Source organism: Hypanus sabinus, unplaced genomic scaffold, assembly GCF_030144855.1.
Source record: "Hypanus sabinus isolate sHypSab1 unplaced genomic scaffold, sHypSab1.hap1 scaffold_170, whole genome shotgun sequence".
In the NCBI taxonomy this organism is placed as follows: Eukaryota; Metazoa; Chordata; class Chondrichthyes; order Myliobatiformes; family Dasyatidae; genus Hypanus; species Hypanus sabinus.
In genome coordinates, this window is record NW_026779784.1 from 474614 (window position 1) to 491668 (window position 17055).

The following is a 17055-nucleotide window of genomic DNA, read 5'->3' on the forward strand; positions in this document are numbered from 1 at the left end:
ATAAGGATTTGTTTCCAGACGTTCCGAGAAGGACTACTATAGCTTCACATTATGTAGATGTTGGAGATACCAAACCCATTAAACAACACCATTATAGGATGAACATAGAAAAATGTGAACTTGCTGAGAAAGAAATTAAATATATGTTGGGGAATAATATTATTAGGCCTTCTAACTCGAATTGGAGTTCACCCTGTGTTGTGGTGTCAAAACCAGACGATAGTATTAGGTTTTGTACGGACTATAGGAAGGTGAATGCGGTAATGAAAACAGATGCATATCCAATTCCTAGAGTAGATGATTGTGTAGATAAAGTTGGAAATGCAAAGTTCCTTACAAAGATTGATTTATTGAAAGGGTATTGGTGTGTACAACTAACGGACAGAGGTAGAGAGATTTCTGCATTTGTAACTCCACCTGGGCTATATGAATATAATATACTTCCATTTGGGATGAAGAATGCCCCAGGTACTTTCCAGAGGATGATTAACTCTGTGATTCAGTGATTGAAAGATACAGATGCTTATATTGATGATTTAGTGACAGGAAATGATACTTGGGAAACACACATTACTGCGGTGGAGAAATTGTTTGAAAGGCTTTCAAAAGCTAACTTAACTATTAATTTAGCTAAGGGTGAATTTGGACATGCCACTGTGACTTACCTTGGTTATGTTGTGGGTCATGGTAAGGTAGCTTCTGTTCAGGCAAAAGTTCAGGCAATTTCAGAGATTCCCACTCCAACGGGAAAAAAAAACTCTCAGGAGATTCTTGGGAATGGTAGGATATTATCGAAATTGTTTAAAGAATTTTGCAAATGTTGCCCTTCCATTAACTAACCTTTTGAAGAAGATTGAGAAGTTTGTGTGGACAGTGCCTTTTCAAGAAGCATTTGAGAAATTGAAAACTATGACATGTCAACAACCTGTGCTCAAGGCACCTGACTTTGAAAAACCTTTTTCATTAACTGTAGATGCTAGTGATGAGGCTGCAGAAGCAGTTTTAATGGAAAGGAATGAGGGTGATGAGGTTGATCATCCAGTAGCTTACTTTTCTAAGAAGTTTAATAAGCATCAAAGAAACTATTCGACAATAGAGAAGGAATTGTTATCTCTTGTTTTAGCTTTAGAACATTTTGATGTATATGTTAGTACAACTCAAAAAACACTTATTGTTTACACTGATCATAATCCGTTAGTGTTTCTGTGTAAGATGAAAAACAAAAACAGAAGGTTATTAAATTGGAATTTGATGTTACAAGAGTACAATATTGTGATAACTCATATTAAAGGTAAGGATAAAGTGGTTGCTGATTGTCTATCTAGATGTTGATTGTACAATGTAATTTTTTTATGGAGTGATTTTTTTAAACAATTGTAACACCTACTGTATTGGAAGTTGTAAGATGCTATATCATAATACTCTGTGTACTGTGTATATTATAAAATTTATATATATTTTTGTAAATAATTGTTAAAATTTTGTTCTTATCAGAATAATATTTTTTTTGGAGGGAGGTGTACAAGATACGTGGCTATCTTGTACTTGTCACGTGACAGTGGTGTTGAAGATATGCTGGACTTAAGATAATGGTCTTGTGATGGTGGAGTGACATCACTTTCCTGACAGTAGAGGTCATGTGACAGGTGTTTTTTTTACATGGTATAAAAGGAGGACCCCTCCCTGTGAGGAGGGGCAGTTCGTGGTTGGATTTGCAATTTTGACTCCATGCGTAGTCCAATAGTATGATGCAGTTTGGTTGAAAGGTGGAGTTTTATTTAATGCCTAAAGTTTAAAATGTCATTGCCGGCAGTTTCATTACAATGCCGCCAGTTAAAAATCAGTGGAGAGTGAAGATCGGAGTTTGGGAGTTAAAAGATCGAGGGAAGTCGATTTCGACGGTGAAACAGTTTCGAGCTGGTTTGATCCTCATTCAGAAGGAATCCGTTGGCTGTCCCCGTGTTAACCCCTGCACATATTAGCAGAAAGGGTTGGGTACAGTTTTGTAAAGGAAAGGTCAGTGCCTTTAAGCCGTTTCATTTTCATCTTCATAAATTCTCCGGGAAAAATATAGTTCGACTGGGAACTGCAGCAACACGACGTGAAACAGAATTTAAATCATCTAAAAAGTCTCTCCTTTAATGGACTGTAAGCATTTTGAACTTTTGCAGTACTGCTTTGAAGAACTGTTTTTGCAACATCGCTTTAGGAACTGTTTTTGCTTTATTCCTTTCAGAACTGTTCAAGCTGCCGCATAGCAGCTGATTTCCGGTTACGTTAGTTGTTTGTTTACTTTTGGCAGTTTGTTTTTCAGTGTTTAATAATGTTTTATTTGTTATAAAAAAAAACCCTGCCTCACTTATATTTATTGTTGATGAATCCGTAACACCATCTAAGTCCTTAAAATACCGCATTGGATTCACCTCTACAACCATCACTGCCAATGCATTCCATGCACCCACCCCTCTCTGTGTGAAAACGTACCCCTGACATCCACCTTGTACCTACTTCCAAGCACCTTAATGCTCCCTATTGTGAGGCAAAAGCCTCTGGCTATCGACATAAGCAAAGCATCTCATCTCATCCACCTCTGTCAGGTCACCCTCTCATCCTGCATTGCTTCAAGGAGAAAATCCCAAGTTCACTCAACCTATTCTCATCAGGCATGTTCTCCAATCCAGGCAACATCCCAGTAAATCTCCTCTGCGCTCTCTCTATAGCATCCTTATCGTTTCCTATAGTGAGGTGAGCAGAAGTGAACACAGTAATCCCAAGTAGAGTCCAATCAAGGTCTTAGAACAGATCCCAACGGAACAGTCATCCATGCAGAATATGAACCATCAACAACCGAACTATGCATTCTGTGGGCATTCCAATTCTGGATCCACAAAGCAAGGTCTCCTTGGATCCCATCCCTCATTATTTTCTGAATGAGCTCTCCATGGGGAACCTTAGCTAACCTCTTACTGATATCCATATACAGTACTTCCACTGCTCTACTTTCATCAATGTGCTTTGCTACATCCTCAAAGAATTCAGTCAGGTTCCAAGGCATGACCTGCCCTTGGCAAAGCCGTGCTGACTATCCTGAAGCAGATTATGTCCCTCCAAGTGCTCATAAAACTTGCGTCTCCGGATCTTCTCCAAAGCTTGCCCACCACTGAAGTAAGAATAACTGGACTGTCTCGACTCCCTTTCTTGAACAAGAGAGCAACCTTTACAACCTTCTCCCCACATAATTGATGATGCAAAGATCATCTTCAGAGGCTTAGTAATCTCCTCACTTGATTTATACAGTAGCATGGAGTATATCTCGTTCAGTCCTGGTGACTTATCGAACTTAATACCTCTCAAAAGATCCAGCACATCCTCTTTCTTAAATTCTGTGCACTCAAGTGTTTCAGTCCGCTGTAAGTCATCCCCACAACTTCCAAGGTCTCTTTCACTTGTGAATAATGAAGCAAAGTATTCATTATGTGCATCAGAATGTTTTAAATGATCGGCTGATTGAGAAACATCTGTTGAAAATGTAGCGGTGAACTCTAACCAAACCAAGTTGCCGTTATTAGCGACCCCACGGATTTGTTATCTTTGCATGGTGTCCCCTCAGCTCCCGTGATGATTGTTACAAATGTCGGTGATATGTATTCGATCCGTTATTAGCAATCAGCAAATGTACAATCTTGAAGCGATGAATCTGAAGTGTAGCCAAGTGTAGGTTCAGCATATTTGAGAGGATAATAACAAAATATATGATATCCATCAGTCCCCAGCTGTGTACTGCATGGAACAAAGCACAAACATGTAACTGATTCCCTTCGCATTTACCACACCCCGAATGATGCGAACAGTTACCATAAAAAAAATCATAAATACACAATACAGATAGGGAACAGATGCACAGGCTCAGCACTGATACCAGGTCTTCCACCTGAAATATTCACATACTGTCTGTCTTGTTGAATAATTCCAGCATTTTGTTTTATTTATCTCAAAAGCTTCTTTTCCCAGCTTGCTGTTTTCGATGTATGGCAGGTCTACATTGTGCTTAACAAGGTGCCATGTAACTATCTGATATTAGCCAGGTGATAAGTTCAAAGAAACCTTGACTGAGTTTAGGTGATAAAAATGGTCTTAAAGTCCTGCAGGAGAAAATGTCGTGGTTCAGGACAAGATGTCATGATGTTATTTGTGACATTGCATTGTTCGAGATGTCAGTGATTCTATGTAGACTCAAAGCATATATTGCCAGAAGCGTCAATCCCAGATGATGTTAAACTGAAAAGAGAAGAATAGATGTTCCACACTGCGGTAACACTTGTCCATTACTCACCACAACACCACCAGTGGTAGGAGGACAAAGTCCATACACTCCATAGTTTTAGTCTGCTGTAAGTCATCCCCACAATTGTCAAGGTCATTCTGTCGAGAATGTAGCGGTGGGATTCAACCAAGCAAATCTGCCATTGCTGGCGCCATCCGCGGATTTGTCATACTTGCAAGACGTGCCCTCAGCTCCAATAATGATTGTTACAAAAGTAGGGCCTATGTATTGGGTACTTTATTAGTAATCAGCAAACATACAATCTCGAAGCGATGAAACTGCACTGTACCCAAGTGTAAGTTCAGTGTATCTGAGTGGATAATAACAACATATATTACGTTCATCAGTCCCCAGCTGTGTACTACAGTGAACAAAGCACAAATATGTAACTGATTCCCTTTGCATTTACTACAACCCCAGTGATGCAACATTACCATAAAAAGTATCATAAATACACAATGCAGGATGCAATGCTGATAGAGAACAGATACATGGCTCCTACACTCAGGCTCAGCTCTGAAACAGGGTCTTCCATTTGAAATATTAACATGCTCACTGTCTTGTTGAATAATTCCATCATTTTGTTTCATTTATTTTGATGATTAATCCCAACTGGCAGTTTTGGACGTGTGACTTGTCAACATTGTGTTTAACAAGGTGTCATATAACTAACTATCTGATAATAGCCAGGTGATATGATCAAAGAAATATTAATCAAGTTTTGGTGCTAATAATGGTCTTGAAATCCTGCAGAAAGAACGATAGTTGTTCAGGGCAAAATGTCACGATGCTATGTGTGACATTCCGTTGTTCAGGTTGTCAGTGTGTTATTCTTTCGATACAAATCATATATTGACATTGGTGTCAATGCCAGGTGATGTTAAAATGAAAGGAGACAGTGAGAATCAGGTGTGACTGAGAAATCTGTATAATCCAGTGACGAGAGGAATAGAAGCCTGATCGTCAGCAGAAATGATTCAGCCCACACTGCTGTAACACTTGTCAATTACTCACCACAGCGCCACCAGTGGTAGGAGGGCCAAAGCAGTGGGTGCTGTCTGCTCAATCTGCCTCACCATTCCATTGACACATCAGTCCCAGTCCAGGACACAAGATTGGTTCCTAAAAGGGAATTGTCTGCAATACAATGAGTAGATACCCTGTAGAATCCTGGTCCAGTATATAGTCCACGGAGAATGTGGAAATGGACATTGTGTGACTGTGGGTAGATCAGGCCATGTTTAGTGTTTGGTGGGTAGACCCAAGATGTTTGGAAGTGTTTGCCTCAGTTTAAAAACAAAACAGCGTTCTCCTTTAAACCCCAATTGATGTTTGACCCTCCTGTTTTTTTTTGTTACAGAGCAGCAAAAACAGATCACAGCTTTCCTCAAAATGGGTCAAGGTGCAAGCAGTGGAGGAGTTCCAGTGGAGTCATCATCGGGAAAGGACACGGGTCTGTTGGCAAATTATTTTGATTTATAACTACTCTACTGATTCTGTGTCTGGGTTTAATTCAATATCGGCAATTCACAAAATGTTTGTGAAAACAAAGCAGAGAGATGAGAGAGATTTAACATCTCACAGTTACACGTGGAAGAGTACACGTGCTCCTGCTCCTCTAGCAGATTGTGATGCACATTAAAATATCAATTTAATCCAGAAGACAAGATATTCTGCAGATGCTGAAAGTTTTGGGCAACACAAAGACACACAAAAGATTTGCAGAACTCAGCAGGTCAGGCAGCAACCATGGAGTGGAACAAACATTTGACATTTTGGATCAGAACCACAAGGAATAGAAATTAGTGTGACAATATCTCGAATTTCTGTCCCCTCGTTTCCAGTCCGATGAAGGGCCTTGGCTCGAAACGGTGATTGTTTATTCTCCTCCATAGATGCTGCCTGACCTGCTGAGCGCCCCAGCATTTTGTGAGTTATTCCAGAGATTTTCTGAGGAAGGGGTTGTCCAGGTGGGCAGACAGTAACCCAGAGCAAAGCGGTGGTGATGGACAGTATCGGGAGAGTGATGGTGATGGGTTACTATATTCCCAGGAATAAGCAGAGTCCTTTGAAAACAGAGAGTATATTAACGGGGACAAGAAAGAGCAGCCTTCAACAGATGGAACACCCCAGCCCGAGCCCGTTTCAGACCGGGATCTGACAGCACACTGCGCCCCATCCTGCCTGCTGTCACATGTGCATTCCCCACATCTCGTGTGCACTTCTTCATGCCACAGTGTCGCTGAGATGGTTAAGCTTTACGGTCTAAGGAAACAATTACCTGACCCACCTACCCCACCCCATAGTCAACAGAGGAGTTACACTTTTCCCATTGGTGCAAAGTGATGTCAATCACTGGTTACACCCAACAGCAGAGATGGGCCAGCCGAGAGGGCGTTACCGCCACTGAGTACATCTCACACTCCTGCTGCGAATGCTTCGTCTAATCAGAACAAACCCCAAACTGTCCCACTTTTTAACTTATTTCCCTTTCCCTCTGAGGGAAGTTGGGGGGTGTTTATAAAGCACCTCTTGCAGCCAGAGTCTGATGTATTGCTGAGAAGGAGGAGGAGACCGCTTGGCCAATTGTCTTAAAGCTGGCTTCCTGGGGAGGTAGGGAACCCAGCAGAAGGAGGAGGGAGTGGGAATTAACTGTGAGGATAAATATGGTGTGAGGGGATCGATAGGATAGAGTCTGAGAGATTGTTTATCCTGGTCGTGGATAAGGATGCAGGATGGGGGAAGGAGCCCATTGACAGCGGGGAAGAGAAAAGGGGGGCTCGTCTATGGAAACATGAGAGCCCTAGAAGGTGGCGAGAAGAGATATTCACCACTTCGGTGGGCAAACTGTGGCAGACTGCATCCTCATATTGTTAGTGACACAGAATTGTATAATTACTGTTCCGTGTGTTATTTGAATGTACTTGCCTGTGATGCTGCAAGTCAGTGTTTCTCTGCACCTCTACCTTCCTGTACTTGTGCACTTGGCAATAAATTCAACAGGACCTGAGAAAACGCAGTGAGATTTGAATGGTGAAGATTATCTTGGCAGCTCAGTGGTTAAAATGTAAAGAACATAGATCAAAGAAATCTAAAGCACATTACAGGCCTTTCAGCCCACAATGTTGTGCCGACCAATGTTGTAACCTACTCTAGACATTGACTAGAATTTCCTTGTAGCATAGACCTTTATTTTTATAAGCACCATGTACCAATCTGAGGGTCTCTTAAAAGACCGCAATGGATCCACCTCTACCACCATCGCTGTCAGTGCATTCCACACAACCACCCCTCTGTGAAAAATGTAACCCTGACGTTCCCCTTGTACCTACTTCCAAGCACCTTAATACTATGCTCCCTCTTGTTAGGCATTTCAACCATGGGAAAAGCCTCTGGCTGTCAACACAACCAATGCCTCTCATCTTATACACCTCTGTCAGGTCACCTCTCATCCTGCATCCTTGTAAATCTCCTCTGTGCGCTCTCTATAGCATCCATATCATTTCCTGTAGTGAGGTGACCAGAACTGAACACAGTACTCCCAAGCAGAGTCTGATCAATATCTTAGAACAGATCACAACGAAACAATATTAGTCACCATCATCCATGCCGAGTATGAACTATCTACAACTGACCTATGTCGTCTATTGGCAAGCCAATTCTGGATCCACAAAGCAAGGTCTCCTTGGATCCCATCCCTCATTATTTTCTGAATGAGCTTTCCATGGGGAACCTTAACTAACGTCTTACTGAAATCCATATACAGTACTTCCACTGCTCTACCTTCATCAATGTGTTTTGTTGCATCCTCAAAGAATTCGATCAGGTTCTAATGCATGATCGGCCCTTGGCAAAGCCATGCTGACTATGCCTAAGCAGATCATGTCTCTCTCAATGGACTGAAACCTTGCCTCAGCATCTTCTCCAAAGCTTGCCCACCACTGAAATAAGACTCACTGGTCTATAATTTCCTGAATTATCTCTACTCCATTTCTTGAACAAGAGAGCATCATTTGCAACCTTCCAATCCTCTGGTACTTCTCCACACCTAATTGATGATGCTGTGGCGACCCACTTCCCACTCATCGACGCCACAGCCGATTCCTGCGTCCGAGCGCTGATTGCAAGCTGGCTAGCATGCTTTGGGGTACCGGCCCACATTAGCTCCGACAGAGGTGCCCAGTTTACCTCCAGCTTGTGGTCAGTTGTGGCCAGCCTGTTGGGAACGCAGCTACACCACACAACTGCCTACCACACACAGTCAAACGGACTAGTGGTGCATTTCTATCATCACCTGAAGTCACTCGCATGGCCTGCCTAACTGGGTGGCTGAGCTTTCCTTGGTCCGCAGAGTGCCCAAAGAGGATCTGCACACCTCGTCGGTTGAGTTGGTGTACGGCGCACGCCTGATTGTCCCAGGAGAGTTCATACCAGCCTCAAGGGGCCAAGAGGATGAACCCGCAGCAGTCCTGTACAGGCTACGCGAAAAGCTCAGCAACCTGGCCCCCGTACCGACTTCACAGCACAGACAGACCCCGACCTACGTGCCCAAAGACCTGCAGAACTGTAAGTTTGTATTTGTACGAAGGGATGCAAACCAGTCAGTGCTACAGCGGCCGTACGAGGAGCCATTCAAAGTGATCAACAACAACGGGTCCACGTACGTTCTGGACAATACGGTAAAAGAGGAGGTTTACACAGTGGACGGACTTAAACAGGCCCATGTGGACATGGCGCAGCCGGTCGACATTCAGACACTGCGGCGCAGAGGCAGACTGCCCAAACGGAGTCTGTTCCAGACTGTTTGGGAGGTGTATTTCTGGTTCTGGGGGGGGGGGGATTATGTGGCGACCAACTATCTACACAGACGAACTGGCTCACAAATAACTCGCGCGCGGGAAGAGACTTTTGTAATGCATCTCTGACGTCATATCTGCCCGGCGAGGGCGGGAACAGTACTGAGTAAAAGCCAGTGCCACGAAGTTTGAGTAAACCAGCCTCGAGTGCTGCTTATTGACTGAGTGTCATTATTCCCAGCTCTGTGTGTAGCACATCGCTACAATGCAAAGGTCATCTTCAGAGGCTCAGCAATCTCCTTACTCGATTTCTACAGTAGCATGGAGTATATCTGATTCAGTCCCGGCGACTTATCTCACTTAATACCTCTTTAAAGGTCCAGCACATGCTCTTTCTTATAGTCCATACAGTCGTGCGTTTCAGTCCGCGGTACGTCATCCCCACAATTGCCAAGGTCCTTTTCACTGGTGAATACTGAAGCAAAATACTCAGTATCTCAGAATATTTCAATAATCGGCAGGTTGTGAAACATCTGTGAGAAGGTAGTGGTGAAACTTAACCAAACTAATTTGCCATTGCTGGCCACCCCCCATGGATTTATTGTACCTGTCTCACCCTCAGCTCCAATGTATTTTATTAAGGTCCTTTACTAGCAATCAGCAAACATACAATCGTGTGGCCATGAAACTGAACTGTACCCAAGTGTAAGTTTATCGTATTTGAGTGGATAATAACAAGATACATTGCATCCGTCTGTCCCCAGCTGTGTACTCCACTGAACAAAGCACAAATGTGTAACTGATTCCCCTTGCATTTACCACACCGTCACTGATGTGACTCGTGACCATAAAAAAGCATCATAAATACAAAACACAGAATACAGTGCTGATAGAGAACAGTTACATGGCTCCTACACTCAGACTCAGCTCTGATACAGTTTCTTCCACCCGAAATATTAACATACTCTCGTCTTGTTGATTAATTCCATTTTTTTTTCTTTTAGTTATATTGACGATTTTTCCCAACTGGCTGTGTTGGAAGTATGGAATGTCAACATTGTGTTTAACAAGGTGTCATGTTACTAACTATCTGATAATAGCCAGGTTATATGCTCAAAGAAATCTTAACCGAGTTTTGGTTTTGGACTTAAATTCCTGCAGGAAAAACTATAGTGGTTCATGGCAAGATGTCAGGATGCTATGTGTGACATTGCATTGTTCAGTTTGTCAGAGTGTTTGTCTCTTGATGCAATAGGTGTCAATGCCAGGTAATGTTAAACTGAAAGGAGACGGTGAGAATCAGGTGTGACTGAGAAATCTGTATAATCCAGTGACGAGAGGAATAGAAGTTTCATCGTCAGCAGAAATGATTTAGCCCACACTGCTGTAACAGTTGTCCATAACACCACCCATGGTAGGAGGACCAAATCAGCAGGTGCTTTCTGCTCAATCTGCCTTGCCATTCCATTGACACATCATTCCCAGTCCAGGACACAGGATTGGTTCCTTAAAGGGAATTGCCTGCAATATAGTGAGTAGATACCCTGCAGAATCCCGGCACAGTGTACAATCCATGGATAGTGTGGAAATGGACATTGTGTGACTGTGGGTGCACCAGGCAATGTCACGGCTTCAGTGGACAAGCCCAATATGTTTGGAAGTGTTTGCCTCAGTTTAAAAACAAAATGGTGTTCTCCTTTAAACCCCAGTGAATGTTTGACCCTCCCTTTTGTTTGTTACAGAGCTGCCAAAACTGATCACACCTGTGCTCAAAATGGGTCAAGGTGCCAGCAGTGGAGGAGTTCCAGTGATGTCAACATCGGGAAATGATACAGGTATGCTGGCGAGTTATTTTAATTTATAAATACTCTGCTCATTCTGTGTCTGGGTTTAATTCAATATCGGCAATTCACAAAATATTGGTGAAAACTGAACAGAGAGTTGAGAGAGAGTTGACATCTCTGGGGGAAACACAGTCACATGTGCAAGCAGTGCAGTTACCGTCTGCTCCTGCTGCTCTAACGTATCGTGATGCACATTAAAATAGCAAGTTACTCCAGAAGACAAGACATACTGCAGATTCTGAAAGTTTTGGGCAACACAAAGGCACACAAAAGATTTGCAGAACTCAGCAGGTCAGGCAGCATCCATGGAAAGGATTAATCATTTGACATTTTGGATCAGAACCATAAGGAATAGAAATTAGTGTGACAATATCTCGAATTTCTGTCCCCTCATTTCCAGTCCGATGAAGGTCCTTGGCCCAAAACATTGATTGTTTATTCTCCTTCATAGATGCTGCCTGAGATACTGTGTACTTCCAGCATTTTGTGAGAAATCCCAGAGATTTGCCAAGGAAGGGGTTGACCAGGCAGGCAGACAGTAACCTAGAGCAAAACGGTGGTGATGGACAGTACCAGGACAGTGTTGGTGATGGGTTACTATATTATCTGGAGTTTGCACAGTCCTTTCAAAACAGAGAGGTATATTCCTGGGGATAAAATAAGAGCAGTCTTCAACAGATGGAACTACATAAAGTGCACAAAACTGTGCATGGCAGTACAATAAGTAATTAACAATTCAACCCCAGGAGACTGATTCTCTGTGTGCACTCCATCGATGCCTCTCATGATTTTGTATACCTGTGTCAGGGCTCCATTCAGCTTCTGATGTTCCAGAGAAAATTTTATCCAGTTCTTCATGATAGCACATGCCCTCTAAACCAGGCAGCATCCTGGTAAACCTCTTTTGTTCCCTCTCTAAAGCCTCAACATCCCTCCGGTAGTGGTGTGATCGGAATGGTATGTAATTGTAATTTGCGTAGGGTGGTTAAGTTGTTGAACCCCAAGGATCTGATCAGGTAAATGTTCACACTGTGACAGAGAACACAGTGAGACACAGGGAAACGTGTTTGCTAGAGGGAGAGTTTTCACAGGACATTTTGAGGAAAGAGGCAGAGAGCTGGCGAGTTTGAGGAAAGGGGTCACACCGCTCTGGGGCCTGCAACTACAGATCCCCACCGGAGTCTGTGTGGAGAAGGGGCGATCTGGAGAATGGAAAAAAAAAACTTATATTTCTTCACAACAAATAGTGAAAACCTTCCCTTGCCAGCCACTGCCCCTCCTGAACAGCCTCATCCTGAACCATCTTCCAAACTCCCCCCGTTCCTGCAGATTATCTTTTCTCAGAGTTGGGCGTCCACTGAAGTTCCAGTCACAGAATAGTAATAATAGCATCACTTTAATTAGAAAAGCAGGTAACATCCCAACTGGTCTGTTCAACCACAGAGCAACAGGTGAACCCCTCTGTGTTCACATCTGCACTCCCGAGTGCAAACACTGCTACAGTGTTAGAGAGGATGAGACTGGGGACATATTCCTCAGCTCAGTCCACAGAAGCTGAAATTCCTGTCTGCCGGTGTTGTGTGATGGACACTGTGGAAGGATGAGAGGTGGGAATTAGGACAGGGAAACCAAGGGTTCTGGGATCGCGGCAAAGGACTGAACATATCTATAAATTAGTTAAATTGTGACTGTCTGGATGGGAAGCTCACTACATCCATAAGCCCATCATGCCTGTGAAAATGGAGCCCGGGGCAGTGCATGGGCTCAAGAGATTGTAAGACATCATCATCGCAGACTGAGTTGGATTACTCAACTGCACATTAAACAGAGGAGAGAGCGTAGGAAAGACAAATATCACAAAACTTATTAATATTGCATCAGACCATGATTTGTCTGAATAGTCGAAGCTCTTAACATAAATATAGGGAATCTCGGCCAGAACCCTGGTTCAGTCTCTCTCAATTACAGGAACAAATCCCAAAGATGATAATTTAAATTTGGCACCAGAGATAGACCAATCAGGAAGTTTACAAACAACATACGTCTCTGAGACCTCTGTTAATGCTGTTCCAGTCCACATCCAGTCAATGAAATCCCTCTGTTCCTGAACACAGGTTAAGTAAATCGCTACAAGCTTGTTTCTCATTGTCCATCATCTGGTTTACAGAGGGAACCCACCCGACAGTGAAATTCCCAACCCATTTCTGAATATGAAACAGATATAGTCCCTGATTATTGAACAGCATCACTTCTACCACTGTCACATTCTCTAAAGTAAATATGTCCAGAATCAATGTTTTCCTACGCTCCCTATCACAGCCAAATACATTGAATGGAGACTCCACACACCCCTGACAGGGTCCTGACACATTGTGAGACCCCACACATCCCTGACAGGGTCCTGATACACTGTGAGACCCCACACACCCCTGACAGGGTCCTGACACACTGTGAGACCCCACACACCCCTGACAGGGTCGTGACACACTGTGAGACCCCACACATCCCTGACAGGGTCCTGACACACTGTGAGACCCCACACACCCCTGACAGGGTCCTGACTCACTGTGAGACCCCACATACACCTGGCAGCGTCCTGACACACTGTGAGACCCCACACACCCCTGACAGGGTACTGAAACACTGTGAGGTGAGAAAATCTGTAGAATCGGGAATTCTAAACACCACACACAAAATGCTTGAGGAACTCAGCAGCCAGACGTCAGCTATGGTAAAGAGTAAAGTGTTGACATTTTGCGAAGGGTCTCGGACCGTGACATCAATTGTATACACATTTCCATAGTTGCTGCCTGAACTGTTGAATTCTTACAGCAGTTTGTGTATGTCGCTACTCATGGTTGGATTTATAATATCCAGTGTATCAAATATTTCTTTACACCCCTAACTCCACGTGAGACCACTTTCAACCAATTAAATTCCTTGGGGTCATATCCATGTTCCTCAGTGCACTACTCACTGCTCTGTCTTTTGCAGTGAAATTCCTTCTCTGACCTGTCCTTCCAAATTGTAACACATTATTGTGTCCATTTCGTATTTCGGATTCTGGTTGGTGACGTGCTGCACAGAAACCCCGTCTTTAGGATCCAGAGAGAAATTTGTGGTGCATTAGGTGTTTGATAATGTCTTTAATTTTCCCCATTTCCCTTCACAGATCTGAGAGTGATCACTGAGCTCCTGGCAATCTGTGACAATTTCCAGCTGCTGCAGTTGACGGACTTCTACCGGGACAGGCTGGAGCAGGCGATGGAAGGAGGGGTGCACGGAGTGAGCCTGGCGTTAACGGCCGAGAATCAGTTCAGCGGAGAGGAACATCGGGTGAGTGGGAGGGAGAATGGGTTTGAATTTTCACACATTACCGGACTGATGGGTGTTGGAACTCTGATTCATCGGAATATCAAAGCATAAAGACAAATCACAAAAAAGTATATATAATTCTTAAAAATGTGAATCTCAACCAATGATTGAAAAAGTTGTAAATACCCCTGCTGGTGGCTCAATGTTCAGAGTGAGGCGAGTAGGCAACATTTCTATGATGTTGCAATAAACGAGTTTAAATGGAAATACGGTAGGAATTTTTATTTCATGAAGACTGTACAGTGTGACGGCAGAATGTCTGTGAGAACTGGGGCATTATCAGTGGATGCCACAGGAGCTCGAGTGTGCTCTGTTCTGGGTGAAGATGATTGTGTTACAATCTGTAATTGCAAGGCTTATTGAGAAAGTAAGGAAGCATGGGATCCAAGGGGACATTGCTTTGTGAATCCATAACTGGCTTGCTCACAGAAGACAAAGAGTGGTTGTAGACGGGTCATATTCTGCATGGAGGTTGGTGACTCAGGGATCTGTTCTGGGACCCTTACTCTTCGTGATTTTTATAAATGACCTGGACGAGGAAGTGGAGGGATGGGTTACTAAGTTTGTTGATGACAAAATGGTTGGAGGTGTTGTGGATAGTGTGGAGGACTGTCAGAGGTTACGGCAGGACATTGATAGAATGCAAAACTGGATTGAGAAGTAGCAGATGGAGTTCAACCCAGAAAAGTGTGAAGTGGTTCATTTTGGTAGGTCAAATATGATGGCAAAATATAGTATGAATGGTAAGACTCTTGGCACTGTGGAGGATCAGAGGGATCTTGGTGTCCAAGACCTTAGGATGCTTAAAGCAGCTGCACAGGTTGACTCTGTGGTTCAGAAGACGCACGGTGTATTGGCCTTCATCAATCGTGGAATTGAATTTAGGAGCCGACAGGTGATGTTGCAGCTGTACAGGACTCTGGTCAAACCCCACTTGGAGTACTGTGCTCAGTTCTGATCACCTCACTACAGGAAGGATGTGGTTGCTATAGAAAGGGTGCAGAGGAGATTTACAAGGATGTTGCCTGGATGTTGCATGTCTTATGGGGATAGGTTGAGTGAACTCGGCCCTTTCTCCTTTGAGTGACAGAGGATGAGAGGTGACCTGATAGAGATGTATAAGATGATCAGAGGCATTGATCATGTGGATAGTCACAGGCTGAAATGGTTGCCACAAGAGGACACAGGTTTAAGGTGCTGGGGGTGGGGGGTAGCTATAGAGGAGATGTCAGGAGTGTTTTTCACTCAGAGGGCTATAGGTAAGCCCAGTAATTTCTAAGGTAGGGACATGTTCGGCACAACTTTGTGGGCCAAAGAGCCTGTATTATGCTGTAGGTTTTCTATGTTTCTATGCAAACGGTGTGGATCGGGGAATACTGCCATGTTGTAATGTGTAATCACTGAATAAACCTCCACTGGAAAAGGCAAAGGAAAGGCATCAGGTGTCAGCCGGTAATCCGCTGTCATGTTGGACACTGGCGGACTGAGGAGATGAATCACATCATCTTTTCTGCAACTTCCCAGAGACTACTCACTCTGTTCTAAAAACCTTCCTGAATTCTTTCTTCATCTGTGATCGTTTTTTTTTTCTGATTTATGTTACACTGTCAAATCCGGTGAGGAATTATTTATGGATTTGGAGCCTCGTCAATGAAGCAGGTACAGACCAGCCAGGATCTCATTCACTGGTGGACCAGCTTCACGGTGAATATCCCTCCGTGTGCTCTGCACTCAGAATGTACAGTCCATGTCCAGACAGGATCAGCACCCGTCCGGGTGACTGCTTAGTGTGATCCCGTTACAGAGCACATCATTTATTTCTCATTCCCTGTGTGAATCTGTCAGTCCCCAATATGTTCACTGTTACTCTTCACAGAAAATCTCTGATCTCGCTGATAAGGGAGAGCGGGCGGACAGTTCTAAACTCCTCCTGAGCCTGGTGATGGAGAAAGGCTCCCGCGCCCCAAGGGTGATGTGGGAAACCTTTGTCAAAATGCGGATTGGTGTTCCAGATTTGGACAAAGTACTGAAGGAAATCCAGATGTATGGTGAGATAATATCTGAGATTAATTTAAATTTAGATCGCAACACAGCACACTTTACAAAAATGATTTCCTTAATTTGTTTAAATTCAAACAAGTTGTGATCCTTCCCATCGACCCATTCCCACTCAACTTTTACTGAGGTTTCTCAGTGAGCTGAACAGTAAGTGAACATACATTGAACATTGAAGAGTATAACACAGGAATCCGCCATTAGGCAAATAATATTGTGCCGAAACAGCTATGAAATAAATCAAACAAGCCTGAACTCTAATCTCCCCTTCCTACACCAAGTCCATATGCCTCCATCTTCCTTGCATCCATGTGCCTATCAAAACATCTCTGAAAAACTTCTAATAATTTGCCTCTACCACCTTACCAGACAGTACGTTCCAGGCAGCCACCACTTTCTCATTTATAAAAAAAACTATCCCTCATGTCCCCCTTCATTCTATACCCCCTCAGCTTCAATATATGCCCTCCAGTAATAGATATTTAAACTGTAGGAAATCGATTCTCTCTGTCCACTCTATCTATGCCTCTCATAATCTTGTAAACCTGTGTCAGAGCCCCCCCCCCCCCCCCCAGCCTCTGATGACCCAGAGAAAGCAATGCAATTTTATCCAGTCCCTCATGATAGCACATGGCCTGTAAACCAGGCTGCATTCTGATAA

The 17055-nt window shown here is 43.5% G+C and overlaps 1 protein-coding gene across 1 annotated transcript in view; it reads left to right on the forward strand.

The window, feature by feature from the left end:
* The window catches only part of LOC132387289 (uncharacterized), a 71004-nt gene that overhangs the window by 42142 nt on the left and 11807 nt on the right, over positions 1-17055 (forward strand). Inside the window, exons 9-12 of the mRNA XM_059959650.1 lie at positions 5685-5777; positions 10863-10955; positions 14137-14300; positions 16216-16387. Of these exons, the coding sequence (XP_059815633.1) occupies positions 5685-5777; positions 10863-10955; positions 14137-14300; positions 16216-16387 (522 nt within the window). The remainder of the gene's footprint in view (positions 1-5684; positions 5778-10862; positions 10956-14136; positions 14301-16215; positions 16388-17055) is intronic.